The following is a 25,634-nucleotide window of genomic DNA, read 5'->3' as shown; positions in this document are numbered from 1 at the left end:
ACTTTAAAAAGGCATTTCTAATTTTTTCAGCTGGAAAAAACTTTACTCTCATTATTTTCTGGTTTTATATAACTAAAAAATTTTTCTTATCAAAAAAAGAAATTGTAATGAAATTTTGTTCTACAGCAACACGAACTTATTATGAGAATAAGATGTATCGAAAATTTCTTCGGAAAAACATAATTGAGATTATAGAATTGACTACCACTCTCTAGTGTTGAATTGATCCAAAAATTAAAGCAACGTGATTTCTTCAAAGACAAATCAGTGGTTATATTTCAATAAACTAAGTAATATGCAAATTTTACTGTGCAAATCAGAAACACTATTGTTTTATTAAGGTTTTTATATTATATAACTTTTACATCGAAAATATCTTTTATAATTTGGTAATAGCAGTATTTTCTTTGCTATTATACTTATCTCTCGCGATTTTGTATAGCTCTTTGATCAGCGTTTGTTCCGTGTTGTTCACCAAATTATAAAAAATACCATTTACATTCTTCAGTAATGTATATGGCGTATCAAATTCTTTAACTTTTCCTGACTCGAGAACCTGAAAAATTTGAAATTTTCAATAAAAACACAAACTTACTTTGTATTATTTAACAGATAAATCTTACCAGAACTCTATCCGAATCGATAATAGTATGTAATCTGTGGGCAATTGTCAACACTGTACAATGTTTGAATTTTTCTCGAATTACTTTTTGTACGCAGCAGTCGGTGCTGGAAATAAAATAAAATAAATACATAAATGCATTATAGTAAATTAATGTAATACATATAGCAGATTAAAACAGTTAGAAAATTAATAGAAAAAACGCAATTAGTCAGAGCACCAGTTAATTTTACTGTCAGTCAATTAATTAATGCTCATTTTACAATGTCAGCACAAACACAATGTTTTATCACACCCCACTTATGTCTCACACAAGCATAATGGAAGCCGATGGAAAATAAAAGGGAATTGAAATATACTGCATAATATACGAATCGTAATTTGTATTACTTGCTAACAAGGCCATATCTATCATTTTTAAAATCCTCAACTGCGAGGGACCCAGTCCAGAATCTGAGCATATTTTTCAATTGGGAAAAAAGCGAATATGAGTTTTAACACAGTAAAAAATAAAGCTTGAAAACACCTAAATAGTAGCATCCTGATCCAATAAAGATACAAAAAATCCTGATACAAAAAATTTTCACCTTTTTTAATTTTTAGACGAAAACGAACTATAACTGAAATAAAAAATAAGTGACTGACAAGTTAATGAACAATTTTACCTATTAAATAATTCGAATATATTTTGCTGAATTCGAGTAGTATTATCATCAAACTCACAAACTTATTCAAATTCATAAAAATTATTTGAAGAAATATCGTTTTCGAAATGAAGCCATAAAATATAAAAATGTTCCAATAAAGATAGCACGATCTAAAATATGTCAGACTAAAATCATTTAAATATATAAACTTTTCCTATGAAAACAATTTAATTAATAGAGAAATTACAAAAGAATTGTATTTATAAACCGTTTATTAAATCTAAAGAAGCAATTAATTATCGAAATGTATTACAAATTAATGCTAAATTGTAAACTTACATAAATTCAGAAACTTGTTCTAGTTTTCAACTAACTAAAAATACATATTTCAAATATCTTTATAAATTTACTAGTGACAATCATACATAGGACCATCCACTTTAATTCTGTACACTAAGTTGGGTATAATAAATTATACTGTTTTGTCATTTTTTTTTACATTTTAATTAGGTAAAAATTTCAGATATTAAACATGCCCGTGACTGCCTTCCAACAGGTAGTAAAACCCTATAAGTTTTTCATGTTCGTTCTGTACTTAAATTGTCTGACTTTGACTAACCAGTCTCCTCTTATCTGCCCGAATGTCCCATGACTGGTATAAGAAATCGTGTTCTTATTTTTCACAAAGAAAAATTTCCAAAAAGTACATACATTATTATTTTTAAAAATCAGCATGTTCCATTTGTCTTAATACTAGTAGAATATATTAAACATAGGAATCTGTACACACTCAATCGAAAGTATATATTCTCTATAAAATTTTGATTCCTGCTGCGAACTATTAGATGTACGCATCAGTGAGTTGATATAAATTGCAAAGTTCTAAAAATAGCCATTCTTTCTAACACACCAACTTAAATTTATTTCAAAAAGTAGTTTGATTTAAACTTGCCACCAGAAAACTAACTTATTTTTTATAATAAATTTCGATAGAATATTGATAGAATTAGTAAGTCTGATATTCTAACATAAATATAAGAATTGCATTAAAAATAAAAATTATAACATTAAGTAAACTGTACCGTTCATGAAATTTAAATCTTTTATATATATTTCTCTAATACAATCTTACTCTTTATCCATATTGGATGTTGCTTCGTCCATAACTAAAATTTTATTGTCACGAAGAATTGCTCTTGCTAAACATATTAACTGCCTTTGTCCAACGCTGAAATTTCGACCTCCTTCACTTACGTGTGTATCCAACCCTCCAGGTAACTTCCCAATAACGTCTTTTAATTGAACCTTCAATAATATATGTATTATATAGTATATAATGCATATTGGCCACTGATATCTGGCATCTATTAGTATATAATATTATTTAAGTATTTTTTCACCTCTTCTATAACTTGCCATAACAAGTCTTCTGAATATTCATTAAAAGGATCAATGTTTCTTCGAAAAGGACCAGTAAATAACATTGGATCCTGAAAAGAATGCAAGTATTTTTATAAGAACTAAATGTATTTTAATATAACAGCTATTCAAAAATGCTAGCATTCTGTAAATTATTGACAATAAGAAGAAATAAAGGTTAATAATATTTTCACTTATTTACTTGAGGAATGATTGATAATTTACTACGTAGATCCCGAAGGCCTATAGACTTTACATCGACACCATCGATGATTATCGTTCCTGTTGGCTCTGTCATACGAAATAAAGCGGCAATTACTGAACTCTTTCCAGCTCCTGTTCGTCCAACAATTCCTATCTGCAATAAAATTGATAATAAAACGATATTTCTTAAAACAATTATTTGCAAATTTGTTTCTATTATTATTTTACACATAACGTACTTTTTCTCCCGAATGGATACGAAATGTTAAGTTATTTAGAACAATGTTTTTATATTTTGAGTATTGCAAAGATACATTTTTAAATTCAATTTCCCCTGTACGTGGCCAATCTGCAGGAGGTTGTTCGTCAGTCGAAGATTCGTATGCTGCTTCTAATTTCAAATTGCTGTAATTTAGTATACGAGCAACAGAATTCATCTGAAAAACCGAATGTGTATGAGATAATAAGAAATACACGGTGAATAAACAGGATAATACAAGAAGACATACAAACTTGAAACACTAGTTACAAGAGAAAACAAAGTAAACGCTGTATAATGATAACGACTAATACAGTAGAGCGTCGATTATCCGAATCAATTGAGGACTGGGGTTGTTCGGAAGCTCAATGTTTTGGATAACAGTTTATGTGCGAAAAAATATATTAATTCATCCCATCTTGACATTTTTCTCTGTTGCGCGTCGCTGCGCGTTGAATTTTCCTCGATGTTAAGCCTAACAAAGACTATTGTATCGTTAAAAATTATTTTTTTATTTTGTACAAACAAAATAAATATATTGAAAAATATAAAAACAATAAAAAATTATACTTCAAAAGTTAATTTAGTATCAAAAACGTAAAATATTTGAGTAGCCCAAGACATAGTCAAAGATTGCAGCGCCACAGCACTGGCGAAAATTTAAATTTGCTGACTGGAATTCTTTCGGATGATTGACATTCGGATCATCAACGCTCTACTGTATTATCATCATGTACAGTGTTTCTTGTTATTTGTATGTATCCTCATAAATTATAACATTGGTGCTTTTCGTGGTTCAACGCGGTTCTGGATAATTACATCCAATTTAAATCTGATCTGCCAAGTGTTTGTGTTGTTACTTGAAAATCCAGTTGAAAATTCTGTACAGAATATATCAAATATTACATTATTTAATGTAATATACATTACTTAATGTAATATATGTAATATAACGTTTAATAATAAATAAACTCGATTCTAGGTGGGTGTCACGAAAACACCCGGAGACTTCACATTGCAAGCTTTTTAGTAAGGTGCAATTCTGTAACCAATTATCAGTGTGAATTTTTTTATAACCACATCCTTATTGATGGCCCATAGTTAATTGATAATAAATAATAATAATGAAATAAAATTACCTGATACTCTGTTTCAGAAGATTGTTTTATTATCCACTGAAAATGCACAAATATCATTAATCCGTAATTCATAACAAGACCTAGTTTGCTTCCTACATCGTCTATAAATTGTATAAGTTAAAAATGTATTGAACTTTCTAATTTTAGGATGTTCAATATATACACTTACCAGTATTCACGAAAACAATTACAACAATAATGGTAATAATTAGATATACGTAACTAATTATTTGACCGTATAAGCAATTCCATCGATTTAATGACACGTATAAGAACCACGTTGCAGTATGCTTATCTTGGTATTCATTAAAGGTGGATATAAATTTGCTTTCAGCATTAAATGCTCTGATCGTTGTAATTCCATAGAGGGATGCACTCAGATGAGAAAATACCGGGCTTCTCGCTATCAAAATAAACGTTATACATAATACATGACTCATTTTATAAATATTTACTAAATTCAATTTTCATGTTATAAAATAACATATAAAAACTTTGATTTATTAATACATACATTTTCCTTCTAAATATTTTATGCTTTTCAAAACGCTGTTATGAGTAGTCCACAAAGCATAAAATGTGATTAAGAGAAAGATTGTTATTACTATGAGATAAGGACAGATTATCGCTTCAATTACAATCATTCCGATAGAGAAGCCAGATGCCTGAAATTATAATATCTGTTATAAATTGCTAATGATGCTCTATATTTAAATAATTATTTTAATTTACATCTGAATTAAATTTATGTTCTTAAAAAATACTTAATGCATTTATTATGTAAACATAACAATAAATTTGCATTATCGATTTATATATTGTAATTTTATTTTCTACAGTATTCGATTAATTAAAAAGCAACGCAAAACTTGCACAGTGTGCCAAGTTTTGATGCCTCGTAACAGATTTTAAATTAAAAACTAGCCCAGTTTTAATGTTAAACCTAAATAAAGCTTGAAAATACACGTGTATACTAATATATATATTTACATACCTACATATAAATTTCCGAATGAAGACCTATATATTAATATCTTTATATAACTTTGTTAGTATATTTGTGTTATACTTACTCTTATGGCTTCATAGAAAACGAATGTTAACATATCATCCATGTTATTAACATCTTTTGAAAATCGATTTAGGATTTTTCCTGAAATATCACAAGTTTTATTATNACTTACTCTTATGGCTTCATAGAAAACGAATGTTAACATATCATCCATGTTATTAACATCTTTTGAAAATCGATTTAGGATTTTTCCTGAAATATCACAAGTTTTATTATATTATTTATAACAAATAAAAGCAGGAAAAAATGTATTCGAACACCGTGATTAAACATGATTAATTAATTAACCTGTCAGCACTTTTAGTATGCGTACTTCATTCCAAATTCATGTAGCATTAGTGTTGTCCAAAAGTGACATGTTTGACAATTAAAAAATCGTAAAACTGAGTCAATTGGTCATAATGTTACAGAGCATTTAGGGTTAAACTATCGTCAACGTTTAATATTATACTCACATCTACGTAGAGGTTTAGTTTAGCATTGGGTTATCTCTTGCTTCTTTTAAAACATTTAAGATTGTTTACTTATTGGATTAATTACATTTAAAATTGAAAATAAAATTCTTCCCATTTTTTTTATTTTCTTACATCTCATGCCAACTACACCAATTGCAAATAAAGGTTAAATATTTTATAAATAATGTGTGAAATGAAAATCTAATGTAAATAGAAAGTATGAACAATGCAGGTAGTTACTTAATTTAAACCTATTATCGACAATGTTTTTTTCTTACCAAAATTTGTTGAATTGTTACCTTAAAAACTAATAAATATATTTTTACACACCTACAGGATTGTTGTCCAGAAATGATATTGGCGTATGAATAATACAGCGAAGCATGTTATTATGAAGGTTAGTAGATGCAGACACGAACATTTCGTACAACAATGAAGCAGAAATTATTGTGACCACAAATACAGCACAAACCAAGCCCAAATAAATGTATATGTTAAGTTCCAGAATATGATAATTAACAGATTCCGTGTTGTTAATTGTCTCTAATTCTGATGTAAAATTTTTGAATTGTAAATTTTCATTGTAGTTTTTGTTATCTTGCAACCTGAAAATATTAATAAAATAATTTCTTATTTCCGAAAAGATATCAACTTTTCTTTCAGAAAGTATATTACAACAAATTATAAAAACAACACATACAGTAGAGCGTCGTTTATCCGAAGGTCAGTTATCCGAAACGTCGGTTATCCGAAGGAATTCCAGTCGACAAATTTAAATTTTTGCCAGTGCTGTAGCGCTGCAATCTTTGGCTATGTCTTCGGCTACTCAAATATTTTACGTTTGTGATACTAAATTAACTTCTGAAGTATAATTTTTTTTATTGTTTTTATATTTTTCAATATATTTATTTTGTTTGTATAAAATAAAAAAGTAATTTTTAACGATACACTAGTCTTCGTTAGGCTTAACATCGACGAAAATTCAACGCGAAGCGACACGCAACGGAGAAAAATTTCAACACGAAATAAATTAATATATTTTTTCGTACATAATTGGTTATCTGAGAAATAAGTTATCCGAACAACCTCAGTCCCCAATTGATTCGGATGAACGACGCTCTACTGTAATAAGTAAAATCAAACTCTTTATTAAGTGTATACATATTTGTGAATTTTAAATTCAAACTGTGCTATGACGTGTGCCTTGAAAAAGCTATTTATTTAATATTCTCCATACTATTCTTTCAATATCATTTATTACTATCAAAATCTTATTACCTTTCAGAACAGAAAAGAAAAATTAAAAAATTATCATTCATTCTTCATGTAAATAATACATCAGTAATGTTTATAGTGATTTTTCGTAATTTGTTGAATTTTGCAACATTACTCATTAATATTATTATATAGAATAATTCTTGAACTGTTGAAAATTTAATTCAAATACGTAAAAGTCATACCATTTAATCAGCCAATAGTCGCTGAAACTAAGTAGAGTCTGCGATAAAATGAGCGTAAAAACTATAAGAATCTTAAAGGGAAAACGTGCTCCGGCATTCATATATGCTTTGTAAACAGATAATCCTAGTATTCGATGTTGTTCTTCCTTGTCAGATGTTTTATTATATATAGTTTTCTAGAAGAAGTAACATAGTGATTAATATAAATCAATTATTTATAACAATATGTGTTTATTTAAATTGCTAGCCAGAATGGCCTATTTAGGTAAGGTGTCAATCTAGCAATCTGGAGGTCAAGAAACAAATCCGCTTTCTTAGTTTCGTTTCCTGGTCCATTGAATGGTGGAATTAAACGGTGTGCTTTGTGAGATGAACTGTCCCTCACCATTCAGCTGCACACTTGTGGGGTTGGCTGTACTTAAAATTAGATTTATTTTAAGTACAGCGACTAATATTTATTTTATTTTGCTATAAAAAATAATTATTTCTAGTGAAAAGCGAATCTGATATAAAAAATTGCCACAAAGTAAATATTACAAAACGCGTTTTTATACAAAAACTACTAAAAAATATATAAAACAGTTTAAAATGAATGCTTTTAGTTAAAAAATATAGCTGCATAAATTGTTTTTATTATTTGACACAGTGTGCAACTTGTCACCTGCTGCTAGTGTTTACAACCAGTTATCTTTGAAAACAGCTGTTGATAATACTTTCCGGGTCGTTTACATATACTGCTCAGGGTAAGATGAAATGTATGTTAGATAAAAATGATCACAACTTTGAGAAAATGGTTATTATTAGAATTGAGTATAAAATTGTTTCATGTTATAGAATTAATCAAAAGTTTAAAAAAAGATAAATTAATTATGTACAGTTAATAAAAGTATTAAAGAGTAAAATATATAAAAATAACAAAAGACAGGTAAAAAGGCAAAGTCATTTTTGGGGCAAAACTATGTTTCGAATTCTCGCTACAAAGCGGAATTATTTGACACTCATGGTGGGTCTCGCTCTCCTTCTTCAATCGCTAGTCAAAGTCTGAAGGTCGCGACCAGAGATATGTCGGGACAGGTAAACGGGTTTTTTCAAAAATTCGTTTCTCAAAATTCGATATTGCAACGTTCGCATTTCCAACTTCCCAACGAGCAAAGAATGCGCAAATCTCGCACTAGCGCCTGTTTGTAGTGTCATAATTTTGCATTTACAGTAATTTTGACTCTGTTCTCTATCCTCTGTCCACCTACAAATCTGGTTTTCTTTTCTTTTTATTAGCTTATGATTTGGGTACCAAATACTTTGCGCCAAATTGCAACTTATGACATATACTCCTTAATACTTCTAAAGTATCCAGCTATTGACAGCAGCCCGATTTTATAAACAAGATATAATCTCTCGTCAATAACGATTATTTCAAAATGGAAACTTGAAAAACTTTCAAATATAGAAAAAATCATAACTTACTATTGTACACTTTATGAAATTAATATAAGCTATACACTATAATTAATATATTAAATAGAACTATAAATTAAACGTATACACAATAAAGATGTATAATATATTAAAAAGTTATGAAAAACAGTTTATGAAAAATAATATAGTCGTAAATAAATGTTCAAAAAGTGTATTACATTAGTGTATTACATTAGTTGGAATGTTAATACAATACACAAGTAAGAGAAATATGTACAGTACATTGTTATTTATGAGAGTAAAAGAATATATTAGACCAAGAAAATATATATATGGATATAATGTAATGTCAAAACAATGTAAATCAGTGAGTGTTGAAAAAAAATTATATAGAAAAACATTTTTTCTATATAAATAAATTTTGAAGCATTCTCATTCAGTCACCAAACAGTAAAAATCAGATTTCGATATTTTTACTATAGAAAAAACTGATAAAACACTATAAATTTTTCAGTATAAAGCGATAAATTTATTACTATTAGGTTATTCTACTGCTAAAGTAATCAATACACAAATTAGTTTTCTGTTAAAAAAAAACAACAATATACTGTTGTGTTTTAATGTTTCAAACTGACTTTCAGGACATCTTTTATAAACTCTATATGAGAAGCTAACCTCTATTCACGTGTCACGTAGCTACAATTTAGGAAAAATCCATATAAACAGCTCATCGCTGAGGCACAACCCATAACCAGGTATTTAGTGATTTTATATACTCAGCCAGACTTTGATTCAAAACAATGAGTACATTAACAACAAAAACAATGAAAATTACATTTGAATATATATATATATATATTTTACTCTTTCTGCCCTGTGTGCACTAAGAGGCCTCTTATAGAAGACTCATTGTAAGCTTGGCCAGGCCCACAATGGGGCGACCGGGTGGTGAGGGACAGGACCCGGCATATCCGAACGGACCACACCACTAAAAAATTCCTGGAGATTCCTTGACCCGTCTGGATTCGATCCCGGATTCCCCAGAATATTAGGCTGCCACCTTTACTGCGTGGCCATCCGGCCCATTTAAATATATTATCAACAATTACTTACTACCTCATTATTGATGATATCGTAATTATCATGAAGCGTGCCGACTTGTTTATTATAAAAGGTTTCTTCTTCATTAAAAGTGGAGTTTGGATTTGGCAGTTCAATGTTTTGCTTTGAGGTAATTTTTTCTAATGCAATTCCTAAATACTTTTCTGAGTTTTTTAATTCATTATACTTACCGAGAGCTTTACATCTTCCCTAAGAAAAAATCGTAAACAATTTGTATAATGTATATATAATATATAAATAATACACTATCTATATATAAATGTAAACTCTTTAAATGTGAAATCGCAACACTACGAAGGAATATGTGTAGCCTAAAGGAAATTGAATACCGGAAATGGTTAGAAAGATATGAAAATGATTAACTTTGCATACAGCTCAAGTCATGTTATATCCAGTTTAAGGCCTAACGTTTGAAGAAGCATAGAAAATTCCTTAGAGACAACAGAGAGCTTAATTAATACCATTAGTTATTGGCTGGAAAAAAAAGACCTTATTCTATAGCTGCATGACCATAATTTGTCGACGCGCACTGTTGCCATGCGTGACCTGCACGGCATAAGTACCATCCAGTGATGTGTGAGATGACAGACAGAAAATATCTGAAGTTATACCAAAGAAAAAGTGAATCGAACCGATGGATAACAACCCTCACGGCACGTGATATCTCAAGGTGCATGTCGCTGTCATAGGGTGCAGCTGAGTTAACCTAAATCATTCGCAACAGGTTGCTTGAAGTTACACTGCATGAACGACAACCAGTTATAGAGACGTTAATAAGCTCGGGACTCAGGGCTACCTGGTTGACATGGAGTCATTTTCATCGCAAGTAGATCACTGAATATTATCGGTTTATTGTTTACAGGTGAATCCTGCTTCTGCCTGTGGAAGAATGACTAACCTGGACAGGTGTGGTAGTAGTATCCTGGGAAATGCTACATGCCGGTCCTTTTTTCTAAGCATCACACCGGTCCCACACCAAGCTTCGTAGTTCGGGAGGTGTCATGATAAATCAGAAAACAGCCCTGGCACCAATTCTCAATACTAATTATCAGAAATCTGAACCACGCAGTCGTGTATGTACTGTATCAATAGGTTGCCTGGGGTGTAGCTACTGGTGCAGGCTGCGCCTGACACGATATTACAGTAAGACAATGCTTGACTATACATTACACGGCAAATTCTCACTAGCATAAATGGAATTTACATCATTTCCTGGATGGCAGCCTTACCGGATCTCTCTCATATCGGTCACCTGTGGAATGATGTTTGATGTGCGTTGTACAAGGGATCACTGCCACATATCATAGACAACATGTGTGCAACAGTGGAACCAGCTTAGAAACGGCTACCTCAGACAACAACTAATCGCCTCATTGATAGTAAGTCTCGCTATACAGCTCTCTGTGGGACAATATTGTAACGGACTAAATAGGTGTCTGTTGCCTATCTTTGTTTTTTTTATGTATTATATTTGTCTGTCACCTTCATTCGTCCTGCAATGTGCATGTGGCTATGTGCATTCCTTCGTTATATTTTCATTTCACTTTTGAGGAGTGTATAAATATATTAATATTTAGTTTTAAATATAAATATAAAGGAAAAGTTATACAATAAGTATTTAAATATTTTCTATGTAAAGAATTTTTATAAAATAACAATTTTTATTTATCATATTCTTGACATTGATTTATTACTACAACACACCATACAATTCATAAGTATAATTTGTAAAAATTATTTGACAAATTTATTATTATTTCTTTTTATTCTGTTTTATTATTTATATTCATTAGTGCTACTAATTTTTTATTACTTGAAACGACTTATCAGACCAAAGTTCTTTAATTCGAAAATCAGCTTGCAGGTTATGCCATTTCATAACGTATTATTTATTAATAATTACAGTCAACCCCTATAACGCGGTAGATACGTTCCACTTTATAAGAATTTTTCGCGTTGTAGGAATCCTTAAATACATGAGCCAATTACAGCCCGACACGTGTGCAGTTTAAGGACTACGGCTGTTTGAAAGGTTTTCTTCCATAAAATTAATCGATTCTAGACTAATTTTACTCAAAATTTTCAAAACACTTCTAATTTTTTGGGAATAATCCGTATAAACTATGCTATATACAAAAAAAAATTGTAGGATTACTTACTGAGTGTGCACCGTTTGACGACGCCATTGCTTAAGCTTGTTTTCGTCACGGAGCAGCGCACCAAACAGCGGACGCGATTTCTGATAAGTTATTTTTTTGCGAAAAATTCGCTGAACTTTGGAGACATCATTAATAGAAATAATTTTTATGGCCATTGAATAAAGAAATGTATAAAATTACAGTACTGTATTAGACTTACAGTACGTAATTTATATACTGTACAGACGATAGTAAACTCAACTTACCCGCCTAAACTCTCGGTAGCATGTAAGTAGTTCGGCTGCTCATCCACTATTGATCCAGATTCGACCAATCCTGTCGCGACACGAGTCAACGATGACGTTTTACAGCATTTTACGAGTCTCTTTTAGCGTCTTTACACGAATACGGTTGCAATTTTTTCGCCGCGATATACAAATCCGCATTATATGAACCCGCGTTATAGGGGGGTCGACTGTATATCCATTTTTACTCCTAATGTTTTTTAATATTAATAATAATTTTCTTACATTTTTTGTCAATTTTGTTTTGATAATATTTAAAGACAAAGTCCTGATAGTTCTATTTGAACGCAATTGGCATCACCTTTCTTATTTATTATAATGGTATATTTGTACCTAAGAAAATGATCAACAGAAAGCAGTCATTCAGATCGAATAAATCTTGTTTCTAACGGAATAAGATCCATTAATTGCCTTTAAGGTCTGGATGCCAGACGTTACTAGGGGTTGTGGTAAATACCAGGTGAAGCCCTAATTCTTTTTTTATTTTTGTGAAAATGGTAACAAAATTATTTTTGTAAGTCTTGGTAAGCAAGCTGAAACGAAAAAGAAAATCATTGTGGTTAGTGCATGTTTTAGTGAATTGATGTACGTGAAAATGCAATCAAATTCTCCTGTTCTATAGACTTCAAGAGGTCATGACATCATTTGGCATAACATAGTCCTCCTTCTCATCCGGATTATACAATACCCATACACGCTATGCATGTCTCATCAGATTTAAATGGAGGATCTACACATCATCTACAGTAAGACTAAGCTAGGTGCTTACATTGTCGCAATGTAAGCACCTAGCTTAGTCTTCTGGTTGTAGAAATAGACTCTGTTATTGTATTTTGATACACTGGACCATTTCACCTGTTTGGTCTCCTGGAAGTTTATCTCGTATATAATATTTGGGCACATGAATTTCTTAATCAACAATCTCATATTGGCCATGGAAAGATCAAAATTTTTGAAAATCCGGGAAGTCTGTACTTCCATGTTTGTTAATTTTCAGAAATATGCACAAAGATAACGATTTCCTCTTTGATCAGAATGTTTCACAAGGCTTCAATACAAATGATTTTGTTTCTATTTTCATAGAAATCGATCGAAAGTTTATAATCTCTCAGTACATTTCACTCTTCTCTCTATTTAGAGTCAAATATTAAAAAAGGATCACTGGCCAATTTAACTCAGACATATTTCCAGACTACAAAGTACGTTTTCTTAAGGAATTTGATAACAATCATCACCAAACGATAGCCTAAATAATCGGGCTATAACACTTCTAATTTATTAATTAATATTAAGTAATTTTATACTAAAAGTAAATATTAGGCGCCTTATTTTAACTAAATTAATGGTTATAATTTTTTATAATTTTATATAATTTAAAACTATCTGGAAGAAAAAGATTAAGACGCAATATCAATAAAATGTTCAGTTACACTATATAATTGTTATTTTATATACTTCTGTTCATAAATAAAATATGCAGAAACAAGTTGCTTAACTTTCCTGGCAACATTTGTTAGTGCCACATGTTATAATACTTTACTTTTAAAATATTTTATATTTTTAATTATTATAAAATTATAAAAAGCTTGACTTTGAGGGTATGAATGAGTTTTATAAAAAAAAAATTACCGATTTCCATACTTTTCCTCTATTATATGGGTGAGTATAATTAAAGTTTCACTTAGAAATAGCCATAAAATGAGAACTACTGGACAGAATGTTATCAAACTTGGTAACGGTGTACAGGACGTCATGGGATTTTATTTTCCTCAAAATATAGTTCAAAAACTTGCCACTAACGGAAAATGGCGCTGTCTGCAGTATTGTTAAACGAAATAAGACACGAAGACATAGTTGAAAATGTTTTTAATCGGTTTTAAAACGCGTTACACACCATGTCCAATGTGGTATTCACTATTTTTGATAAGCAAGTTACATCCCATTTCTGTGTTCTCAACAGTATCTCTCAGCTTATCACTTTTTTCCTGCTGTAAGCCATTGTGATTTTGCATAAACCCGTAAACAGTTTCGTTTTAAAACCAATTAAAAACATTTTCAACGATGCCTTTTTTGCCTTATTTCGTTTAACAATATTGTAGACAGCGCCATTTTCCGTAGGTGGTGAGTTTTTGAACTATTTTTTGCTGGAAATAAAACCTCATGCTGTCCTGTACATTATTACCAAGTTTGATAAAATTCGGTTCAGTAGTTTTCAATTTATGGCATTTAAAAGTGAAACTTAAATTATAATCACCCTATATATAAGAACCAGGAAAGTAAAAAATATATTTATTTACATTACTCACCTTGTTTAAAACTAAAATCTTAGTTGCGAAATTTAAAAATTGTACTTGGTGTGTAACTAAAATGCAAATTTTGTTTTTCAAATATTCTATTATACACCTGAAAAAAGACAACATTTAAAACTATAAACATTTCTACAGGTTTAAAAATACAATTTGTGTACTGACTTTTCGAATATCTCTTTTGCTACTGGAACATCAACAGCACTCAGTGGATCATCAAGAAGGAAAATATCTGCATCTAAATATAATGCTCTGAAAAATGTAAAATATTTCATTCTGTACAAATAAAGAATGGAAAGTGTATGTCAAAGCATTTTTTGATATTTATTAAATTTTATGTACTTATACAGAATGTTTCATAAATCTGGTTTAAAGGTTAAATTGACGTGGTTTTATTGTTTCCAAGTAAAGGATCGCACTAAGTAAAAAGTAACTAACTTTACCTCAGTTCAATTACACCGTTTCATTATATTTAGATTAAGTTACACCGTTCAAATACATATATTTGCAGTAAAAGTTGCACACAATACACGATTAAACTTACCTTGCTAAATTAATTCTTGCTTTCTGCCCACCACTCATGATCACTCCTCTTTCTCCTACAAGTGTCAAATCTTTTTTAGGAAATAAACTTATATCCTGAAATAAGTTGAAATGGAAATAAAACGTCAATATTAGTAATTTATAAAATATTTTTTCTTAATTTTACAAAGATTAAATTAGTGTGCTAAACCATTAAGAAAAATTACTATTGTATCTATTTACAATTTTTACTAAAAATAATCAGAAAATATGAATATACTTGCATTATTATAAATAATCACGAAGAAAAAGTATAGAGCAATTCTACAATGTAGCAAATCAACTCTTTCACACTCAACAACAAATTCAGTTAGGGGAGATCGGGGCAAGATCGGCATGTTAAGCTTTACTTAAATTTTGTGTAATAAATACTGCTGTAAACTGAAAAAAAAGCTTTGCATATTGTCTATTGGAATGTTACCTTACTATAGAACTGGTTAAAATCAGTTTGGAAATAAAAATAATTAAAATAATTACAACTTTACAAGAAGAGAGAAATTGACGAAGTTGCCCCGGGTATAGGGGCAAGATCGGCAACTTCTCTCTTTTTGTAAAGTTGTAATTATTTTAATTATTTTTATTAAAGTTGCCCCTGGTATAGGGGCAACAGTAATGGGGCAAGATAGGCACGTATATAAAATTATGTTATTAACAATGTATAAGTTGGAATTCACTATTAAAACAAAGAAATACAAATCCAACACCCATTTAATATTATTACAACGAAATGCAAGTTCAAAGACATATATACATGAATAACAAATGCAAACATGTTTTCATTTATCATCTGTTTGATTTTTATCCTTTGCTTCTAATGTGGCTTTATGTTGCCGATCTTACCCCGCTAGTCATGATTTCGAAACATTAAGTACAACCCTGAGAACAGAATGCCAAGCCACGATCTGGCCACGTGAATAAGTTGAAGTTACATCCTTCTAACAGGAAAAGTAACTTTCGTTATCATGGAATTATAACAAAACCTGCCAATTCAATATAAATGGAAAAAAAATATTATATGGAATTGAACGAAAATGAAAATTTGCTTGATAATTCAACTACGCTTGTTGGAGAACAATAAAAACACTACACTCAACAAGCCACCAATAAAACTCAACTGCCTAACCTATAACCAAAGTCTCCTTTTAATTTGTTTTTTAAAAAAAGCGCTTGACAAACTTGCTCTGCATGCCGAAGTTGCCCCGATCTCCCCTAAACAGTGAGCATAAAACTTTGATTTTCTCTGTAATGTTTCCTGTATTTTGTACTGAATTTTTAATTTGTAACCAGAAAAAAGTTTTCATTTATTCAGTCATGAAACAATTAGCACTTTATTGGCATCAATACTAGGAGGTGTTAATGACTCTCTCTGTCCAAAATAACTAATTATGCTTTCTTGCCCTGACCTTCAAATTCTTCTCAAACTTCAAACAGATGTCATGACACTGAATGAAACTTCAGATAAGTTGCAAAATTATACAACTTGATATGTTTATTTTTGCTTTTATAATCGAGTTACATGAAAATAAATATCAGAAATAAGAGTTTTTTTTTTAGTCTATCTGTATTTTATATTATTAAAAAGTAAACAAAACTCGAGAATTAAAGATGTTCTGTGAATGATTTTAAAATATTAATTTAAAAACTGCCATCTGTGAGACGTCACACTAATAAATTGCTACGACAGGTTCATGCTTCTAATACAGAATTAAACCAATTTCGTGTTCAAATGATTAAGAATTGAACCGAACTAGTTTTAGTAGAATTAATATAATTTTTATTACCTTTTCAAGAGCCGTTATATGTATAATATATCTGTATTTCTCTTCTTGATATTCTTCTCCAAATAAGATATTTTCTCTTATAGAGCCATTAAAAATCCACGCCTCTTGTGAAGCATAAGCTATTTTTCCCTTCACTGATATTTTTCCGGAGATAACAGGAATTTCGCTTAATAGTGACATNTTTGTACTGAATTTTTAATTTGTAACCAGAAAAAAGTTTTCATTTATTCAGTCATGAAACAATTAGCACTTTATTGGCATCAATACTAGGAGGTGTTAATGACTCTCTCTGTCCAAAATAACTAATTATGCTTTCTTGCCCTGACCTTCAAATTCTTCTCAAACTTCAAACAGATGTCATGACACTGAATGAAACTTCAGATAAGTTGCAAAAGTATACAACTTGATATGTTTATTTTTGGTTTTATAATCGAGTTACATGAAAATAAATATCAGAAATAAGAGTTTTTTTTTTAGTCTATCTGTATTTTATATTATTAAAAAGTAAACAAAACTCGAGAATTAAAGATGTTCTGTGAATGATTTTAAAATATTAATTTAAAAACTGCCATCTGTGAGACGTCACACTAATAAATTGCTACGACAGGTTCATGCTTCTAATACAGAATTAAACCAATTTCGTGTTCAAATGATTAAGAATTGAACCGAACTAGTTTTAGTAGAATTAATATAATTTTTATTACCTTTTCAAGAGCCGTTATATGTATAATATATCTGTATTTCTCTTCTTGATATTCTTCTCCAAATAAGATATTTTCTCTTATAGAGCCATTAAAAATCCACGCCTCTTGTGAAGCATAAGCTATTTTTCCCTTCACTGATATTTTTCCGGAGATAACAGGAATTTCGCTTAATAGTGACATTAGTAAAGATGTCTAATGAAAAAAATAATAATAATAATTTTTATAATATATAACCTTCGCTACTAAATTGCTGATGTAGCTATAAATTATATTTTCCGTTTAAAATTATATTAATATTTATAAAGTATATTTTAAATTTATATGTAAAAATAACAATATATATGCATATAATTTAATATCCATTATATATAATATATATTTTTCTTATATATGTTAACTCTTTTCAATATATTAAATATATACTTGAAAATATATTTACAGTACAGTGTAACGATAAGTAACTAATTACAGTTTTGTGTATTAAAGCAGATTTTCTTAAATGTGGACATTTGAAAATCTCTGTACACAGCGTTGAATACAAAACCACCTACATAGTGTCATTAGGGTCATCTAAATAGTATTATTTGTACCGATGTAAAGGTTCATTATTTCTTCAACTTTGATAATAGCTTCAAATTCGGTGAGACTGTTTCAGACATTCAAATAGAGTGAAAGTTTGCCAACATTAAAACATTGTAAAAAAATTAAGTGCAACATTGCTGGAAGTATTGTGCAATTATTGAATAGCCAAAGGACAACACATCGCTGGTCTGAAACCTATATCGTAATATTCTGTTTGAAGATGAATACATAATTTTTTGCACCCCATATTAATTATACATTCGTAAAGAATTGATTCGCGATTTTTAATATAAATTCGTATTAAACTCATTTAATGTTCTAAAAATAAGTCCACCATTTAGACATAAACAGGATCATTTCAACGTAAACATTATGGTTAGTCCAGGCCGACAATGGTATCAGCAATTTGGTCAAAAATTTTAGATGCTCACTGCGTAATTACCATGTTTGATGGATGTAAGTTGTCTGTAAATCTCACTCTCGCTCTGCATGCATTTATTTCGTTATTCTCGTGTATTTGTATGCTTTCCTTTTACTTTTTTTGTTTTGTTATATATATATATACACAGTATACACATGTAAATGAGCACTTACGATGAGTGTGAAAGCAATGAAACATGGATGTAATATCGATTATTGAGGAGTAAAACGAATTTATCGAACTTATTATAAAAGGCGTAAGTGTTGCAGATCTGGTGAATATGTTACGATAATAGAGTCAATGACGTGCACCATTCTTAAAGAAAAGGTAGCAATACAAGTAGCAAATGTGGTTAAAAGAGTGACGACGTTTATCTCCTGAACATTGCAAGTTATAGGAGAATTAGAGAAACATCTTTCACTATGAATAAATGAAAATAATTTGGCTGTTGATATAATCTAAAAATGGAAATTCTGTAAAACAGCTTAGCAAGTCACACATTGATGTTAATTAATGGGACATCAATACAACCTCAGCAAATGCTATTGTCATTTTATTATGCAGAGGATACGTATTATTACATTGTTTTAATTAACTTATCATTCACGGCATTTATTAGTGTTAGTTTCCTTAAATTATTTGTTTAAGTTTATCGAAAGAAATTCTTTAATTCACTTTCTAATAGGGAAGATCCAGTCGAACTTCAAAGAATTCAGTTTGAAAAGCCAGTGGAATGAATGATATCAGAAGTTCGAATCACCAGGCTAATAAGTATAATATGAATGAATGTGTTTATTATGTTTTATGTATATTCTCGTAATGTTTAATTAACACAGTATATATTAGAAAATATAAAAATAAAAATTCAAGATTTATACCTTTCCTGATCCAACAGGGCCGATAACAGTTAATAATTCTCCAGGCTGTACTTGTAACGATATACCATCCAATGTTAGTTCGGTTTCCTTATAAATAATAATTTGATATTTTTAAACTTAACTTTAAATAATGCANTTAATGTAAAAATAAAAAAATAAAATTCAAAAATAATTTTGTTTTGGTGTTATATTATTTCATACAATTATTGGGTTTTAATTTTATTCGATATAATACAGAAACTTTGTCTTATTGTTACAAGATATTTTATGAAAATGAATTGAAAGTTTTATAAATATTTATTATCTTAATTTATTCAAGAAATTTTTTATCTGAAATTATTGCAAATTAATTTTATAATAATTAGAAAGAATATACTGTATTAATTCAAAGTTATAAAAACATTTTAATAATTAAACTTATTGTTAAAATAATATAAAATTTAAATTTAATAATTAATACAGTCTTATTGTTAAAATAAAATTAATTTAATTTAAAATTTAATAATTAATATAACCTTATTGTTAAAATAAAATTAAGATTTGTGATCTGAAATAATTCCATTCAACAAATTTTTATTTGAAATTTACTCATGAAATTAATTTTGTGATCAGTATGTGTCAAACCACTACTACTCCTATAACAAGGACTAATATGAATTTATGAGCCTACAATAAGTATAGTTAATATCGGTACAAATCATCAGCATTCTATAGATGTTTAGTTCTTTTTCAATGGAAAAAGTGTATGAAAAATAACGAAGAATCGTTCTAACTCTTTTACTAAAAATAAGTTCTTACCCACGGTCAGTATGGTATAATTTTATACTGTCAGAAAGTTTGTCTATCAGAATAGCAAGGTATTGCATTTAGCCTCTTGTCTATTTAGACGTCAACAAAAAAAATTAATAAATATTAATAGAAACAGATGATTCAATTGAAAGAAAAGTACATTGTTTTTATCATTTTTGTCACTTGTGTACAATTTTACACTAGTTTGATACCTCTTTGATATTTTCCTATTTTTCAAACAATTTGATGTGAAGTATGAAGAGGCGAATGACGATTCGATACGACATTATGCGATTTAAGATAACACATTGTACATGGTTGTATAACCAATGTATTTACGTAGCCTGCTATTTCGCATGATCTGTGATATTTATCCACAAATATTTACGTCACTTAGAATGTGCCTTCATAAGCAAGTTTATGGAAAAGTTTTCTTGTTCCTTTTTTCTATATACACATATCCTGACATGAATGGAAAACATTGCGTTTAGAAACAAAAGTATTGGCTAGATATTATTTGTATAGTTTGCAGTTTGTTCTCGAACCTAATGATTTGGATACAGATTATTTGTTACCTTTCTTTATTTATACTTGTTCATGAAGAGTGAAATATTTTTTTACTAACATATTGATATTACAGGCAAAACATTAATATATTGCGCGAAAATCATCAGTTTATTGTGAGAAAACTCATCCGTTTTCTTACATACTATAGATTGACGTTTTTGTAGCAAACTGTGATCGCATTCTGTATTTCTCTGTTCTTGCTAGCATGGATAAATTAACCCATTTTTCTATTTCTCTTACTGCCGTATGCTATGCTGTCTAATATGTTTTTTACAGCTCTTTGTTACTTTCCTATATATATACCATATGGTATCTAAACCATTTCTGGTTATTCAGAAAAACAGTTAGTTCTCAGTCAAAATTCATAATTTGTTTTGGATCTAATAACAATTAGCATTAACCTACCGACATACGCGAAATACTGTTTTTCTATGCACCTGTCACGTAATTAAACACGTGATTTCAAGCTGGATAGTCTACATTAATTCCTTTACCCTATGATAATCGTAAGAAAAGTACATACCCTGACGTTATTATATAATAATATTCCATTTAACTTTAAATATATATTTTGAATACAAACAAGGATACACAATTACATGCAGTTTGCAAGTTGATACGCTACTGCAAGATATTGTCAGTCATAATGAATGTTACAACTTAGATTGGCTAAAATGAGCATAGATTGTTTTCCATGGGAAAATTGATTAGCATGAGAAAAGCGATTATGTAGAAAAATAGCTAATACCGTGTTTTCAAATCAGATATCATGAAAGATTGTATCATACACTTAGGACATACCCTGTAAAATCAAACTACTTAAAAAATGTAAAGTAATGAATTTTCATCACATCATATGATAGCCATTCAATTCAACATAACTGGATTTAACTACTAAAAATTGAATCATTTTATTGTATGGAAGTCTTATTAATGTATCCACGTACCGTGTTATTCGGAAGTATTTTGATGTATTCACAATTTTTAGTGCAAACAATTTAAGACTGTATATGCAACAACAAAACGGTATTTTTCCCATTAACTTGTATTTTGTTTTGAAGTTTGTGTATGTATTCATGTATTGATACATATTATAAATACGCATTTTTATAGAAAACTTTTGCTAATGCCGCTATCTTGAAAGACTTATGAATCATCCAGTTTAGATTATTTTTTCATCGTTGCTACATCTTCAATATTATATATTAATAATAGAAATTGAAAGACATATTAAAGTTATTTTAAAGCTAATATAAACTAAACATAAAGTTTTTCTTACTTTATTCCACGCAGCTTGAACTCTTTCCATCCAAATACCATTAATTTCAATTAATTTTTGATTTTTTTCTATACCTTTGGCTGAAATATTATCTTTTCCTTGGAGTAGCAGAAAGTCCTAAATAAATAAGCCGAAATATTAATTTCATTAACTAACATTTGAAAATAAAATAAGTTTTTAATAAATCAAACAGGCGTAATATAACATTGATACATAAAATTGACTCGCCTGCAGTCTCTTCAATGAAATAAAAATCTCTGCAACAACATTAATTGCAAGAGAAAACAATGCAATAATACTTAAGTAAATGTATATCGAAAAATTCATAGTGACAAACACAATTTCGTCAGTTAATCGACCACCACTTAAGAAAATCGCTAAAAAAATAAGACAAGAAAATAATCTTGATAAAGGATATCCCAATATTAATGATATCCCTCGAATATATATAAATTTTCATTTCTTTTCTGCAAATATAAAAAACAGTTGTGTATAAATTTTTAAAATTATTAAAATAACAAAAAATTAATTAATGAAAAATATATTTATGCTTACATTCTGATTTTCTCTATTAACGCAGCATATGGCATTTCCCAAGTGTACATTTTAATTAATCTCATACCAGCGATCATCTCATTCAACAGATTTAATCTTTTGTCTCCCAATATAGCTGCTTGTAATCTAATAATATATAAATGTATTCATAAACACATATATATTACATTTAATCATAAGCATAAATTATGAATAAGAAATGTTTATGGTTTAAGCATTATGTGCAGTTGTACAGAGTTACTTAACTTAATAAGAATAATGTTTACACTATTAAAATTAGTTGAAAAATTGGAGAATTTTTAGCGTAAAAAACGTATTATACATTAGAAAGACATAGAGGTCAACTCTTATATAAGATATGGCTTATTCCTTTGATGAAAGACAGAAACGTATTACATGGGAAAAATAACCTAGATGCGTCTAGTGAGGCAACAACCGCCCTGTTTCACTTCCACCTCTTGGCAAGAGATGTATGTGTGATACGTGTGAACCGAGCCTGTAATCAATTTAAAAATCAACCGGTTCGCAATCTGTGTCCACGATATACTGCTGCATGAGAGATGTGTAATTATTCTTTTTTAGTAGAACGAGAAATCTACTTATATCCGCTTTCATTACAATAATGTGTCACTCAGTCAACCATTTTTTGCTTCGTAGAGGACGACAAAAATCGCTATATTTGATCCTGTTATTGATGGAAAAATTCTGAAGGCAACTTTCCATCTATAGTTTTCTTCTTTTATTTAAATAAATTCTTTTAATTTACAAGTGCTACTTTGTAAATTGTTAAACAGATTTTCTGTAATAAATATGTAGTAAAGTAATAGTTATTTAAAATGAACGTAGCTTATACAGTCGACCCACCTATAACACGGTAGATACGTTCCGGTTTTTATGAATCCATTTTCTACGAGTCCTTAAATACATGAGCCAATCACATCCCGACACGTATGCAGTTTACGGACTACGGCTGTTTTAAAGGTTTTCTTCCATAAAATTAATCGATTCTACACTAATTTGACTGAACATTTCTAAAATATGTATAATTTTTTTTGGCTATAATCCATATAAACTATGCTATAAACAAAAATTGTAGGATTACTTACCGAGTGTGCACCGTTCGACGACATCATTGCTTCAGCTTGTTTACGTCGTGGACTTGTCATCGAATGGCGCTCGCGTGTTTACTGATAAATTATTTTTCTGCGAAAAACTTTGCTGAACTTTGGAGACATCATTAATATAAATATAATTTTTATGGATGTTAAATAATAAATGGTTTTTAGTAGGTCCGCTGCTCGTTTAAACTTAACGGTTTGTGCAATATCCGCTATTGGTCTAGATTCGACCAATCCTGTCGCGACACGAGTCAGCGATTACGTTTTACCGAATTATACGAGTTTTTTTTAGCGTGTTTGTACGAATACAGTCGCAATTTTTTCGCCGTCATATAGGTATCCGAACTATATGAACCCGTGTTATAGGGGGGGTCTACTGTACTTGATTATACATAATTTTATACATTTAAAATTGCTTATAACCAGTAAAAGTTGATAGCGTGCTCATTTTACTTGTAATTTTAACATTTAACACGTCTAATATCTAAAACATTTTATGCAACAGGCTTTTGTTCACAAGTAATTATGTACAAATACAGCCTCGAAACTAATTAACAAGTTGTAAAGGTCAAAAAACAAACACAATCAACAATACACACTGCAGCGTAGCTTTCTCAATATTACTCAAATAATAGAAAAACATAATTTTATATAAAACTTATTTAATATTTCTTAATAATAATTTAATAACAAATGCAAAATTTCTTTCAGTAGATAATAATTAATTTATACTCACCGTTTAGATTAACAATTGTTAAATGATAATTACCTAAATTTATAATTTACAATTAAATAGTTTCAAATAGTATTAATTACCTCAATTTTGAGTATAATTTTCCAAATAAAATTTGTATGGGGATGTATAAAAATATCAGCGATATTCCAACAAAAATGGCCCATTTATAATACTGCCACAATACCACTATTGTAACAACGATTAAAAAGGGATTCGTAAATATACACAAAACGGTAAAGACGTGCTGTAATGAAAAAAATTTCAAAAGAAAACATAATTGAGTGAACAGCAAATATATTTTATACATAAGAATTTTATAAAAATGAAATGTACTTAAGAGTAAAACATAATCAATACGAATTTCTAATTACAGATTACAAAACATTACAATGTTATGAAATATTTTATTGAATGTGATATACGTAAACTTTTCAGGAAGTTAGATTAAAGAAGAATAAAAATATGCTTGAAGTGTATACACCTATATGAAAAATTAACTCTTCTTGTGTATGGTTTTCAAAAATAAGTTTTATATTGTACATACTTTTGGGTTTCAAATTTTTATTTATACTTTAATTATTTACAAATAAAAGTATTACAGATATTATTAACTACAAATAGCACTAATACTAAGTGCTATTTGTATTGAAGTATCAGAAGTATACTTAATACAGTAATACCCCGAACTTACACGATAGGTGGGACTGAGCGGAAACCGCGTAAGTCGAATTCGCGTAAGTCGGGGTATAATTTCGCATATAAATACAGTAGACCCCCCTATAGCGCTTAGATACGTTCCACGCTAACCGAAAATTACGTTGTAGGAACGGTTAAATACATGAGCCAATCACAGCCCGATAGGTGGGAACTTTACGGACTAAGGCTGTTCGAAAGGTTTTCTTCTATAAAATTAACCGATTCTAGACTAATTCGACTCAACATTTCCAAAACACGTATAATTTTTTGGGAGTAATCCGTATAAACTATGCTATAAACAAAAAATTATAGGATTACTTACCGAGTGTGTACCGTTCGACTACGCCCGTTGTTCAAAGCTTGTCTTCGTCGCGGAACAGCA

The 25,634-nt window shown here is 29.5% G+C and overlaps 3 protein-coding genes across 3 annotated transcripts in view; all 3 read right to left on the bottom strand.

Annotated features, from left to right (window-relative positions):
* Positions 1-379: 379 nt before the first annotated feature.
* On the bottom strand, positions 380-17,107 carry LOC111633588 (multidrug resistance-associated protein 4-like). The gene is made up of 17 exons (XM_023378196.1): positions 16,928-17,107; positions 15,109-15,203; positions 14,730-14,816; positions 14,565-14,661; positions 9,807-10,004; positions 7,278-7,453; positions 6,148-6,422; positions 5,475-5,554; positions 4,805-4,955; positions 4,460-4,693; positions 4,291-4,391; positions 3,132-3,329; positions 2,891-3,046; positions 2,670-2,759; positions 2,402-2,574; positions 624-729; positions 380-556 (listed from the first exon to the last, which is right to left on the bottom strand). The coding sequence occupies exons 1-17, from the start codon at positions 17,105-17,107 to the stop codon at positions 380-382; spliced, it is 2,574 nt and encodes an 857-aa protein (XP_023233964.1).
* Positions 17,108-17,514: 407 nt separating this feature from the next.
* Positions 17,515-22,536, bottom strand: LOC111633587 (multidrug resistance-associated protein 4-like). Its single transcript, XM_023378195.1, has 5 exons — positions 22,376-22,536; positions 22,148-22,264; positions 19,513-19,599; positions 17,632-17,823; positions 17,515-17,544 (listed from the first exon to the last, which is right to left on the bottom strand). The coding sequence occupies exons 1-5, from the start codon at positions 22,472-22,474 to the stop codon at positions 17,515-17,517; spliced, it is 525 nt and encodes a 174-aa protein (XP_023233963.1). The 5' UTR covers positions 22,475-22,536.
* Positions 22,537-22,698: 162 nt separating this feature from the next.
* Positions 22,699-25,634, bottom strand: part of LOC111633586 (cystic fibrosis transmembrane conductance regulator-like) — an 11,875-nt gene continuing 8,939 nt past the window's right edge. Inside the window, exon 5 of the mRNA XM_023378194.1 lies at positions 22,699-22,828. Within this exon, the coding sequence (XP_023233962.1) occupies positions 22,699-22,828 (130 nt within the window). The remainder of the gene's footprint in view (positions 22,829-25,634) is intronic.

The sequence above is a fragment of the Centruroides sculpturatus genome, unplaced genomic scaffold (genome assembly GCF_000671375.1).
Source record: "Centruroides sculpturatus isolate CEXI.00-Female unplaced genomic scaffold, Cexi_2.0 scaffold551, whole genome shotgun sequence".
Classification (NCBI taxonomy): Eukaryota; Metazoa; Arthropoda; class Arachnida; order Scorpiones; family Buthidae; genus Centruroides; species Centruroides sculpturatus.
Note: the sequence above shows the minus strand (reverse complement) of the source record. Positions and strands in the feature narration are given on the sequence as shown.

Coding starts and splice junctions, on each gene's coding strand:
- LOC111633588 (XM_023378196.1), bottom strand. CDS start 17,107: ATGTCACTATTAAGCGAAATTCCTGTTATCTCCGGAAAAATATCAGTG. Junction 14,662..14,729: donor GCAAAAGAGATATTCGAAAA/GTCAGTACACAA, acceptor GTCTTTTTTCAG/GTGTATAATAGAATATTTGA. Junction 4,392..4,459: donor AATTGTTTTCGTGAATACTG/GTAAGTGTATAT, acceptor TACAATTTATAG/ACGATGTAGGAAGCAAACTA.
- LOC111633587 (XM_023378195.1), bottom strand. CDS start 22,474: ATGAATTTTTCGATATACATTTACTTAAGTATTATTGCATTGTTTTCT. Junction 22,265..22,375: donor TTTCATTGAAGAGACTGCAG/GCGAGTCAATTT, acceptor TTATTTATTTAG/GACTTTCTGCTACTCCAAGG. Junction 19,600..22,147: donor TTCAAGCTGCGTGGAATAAA/GTAAGAAAAACT, acceptor ATTATTTATAAG/GAAACCGAACTAACATTGGA.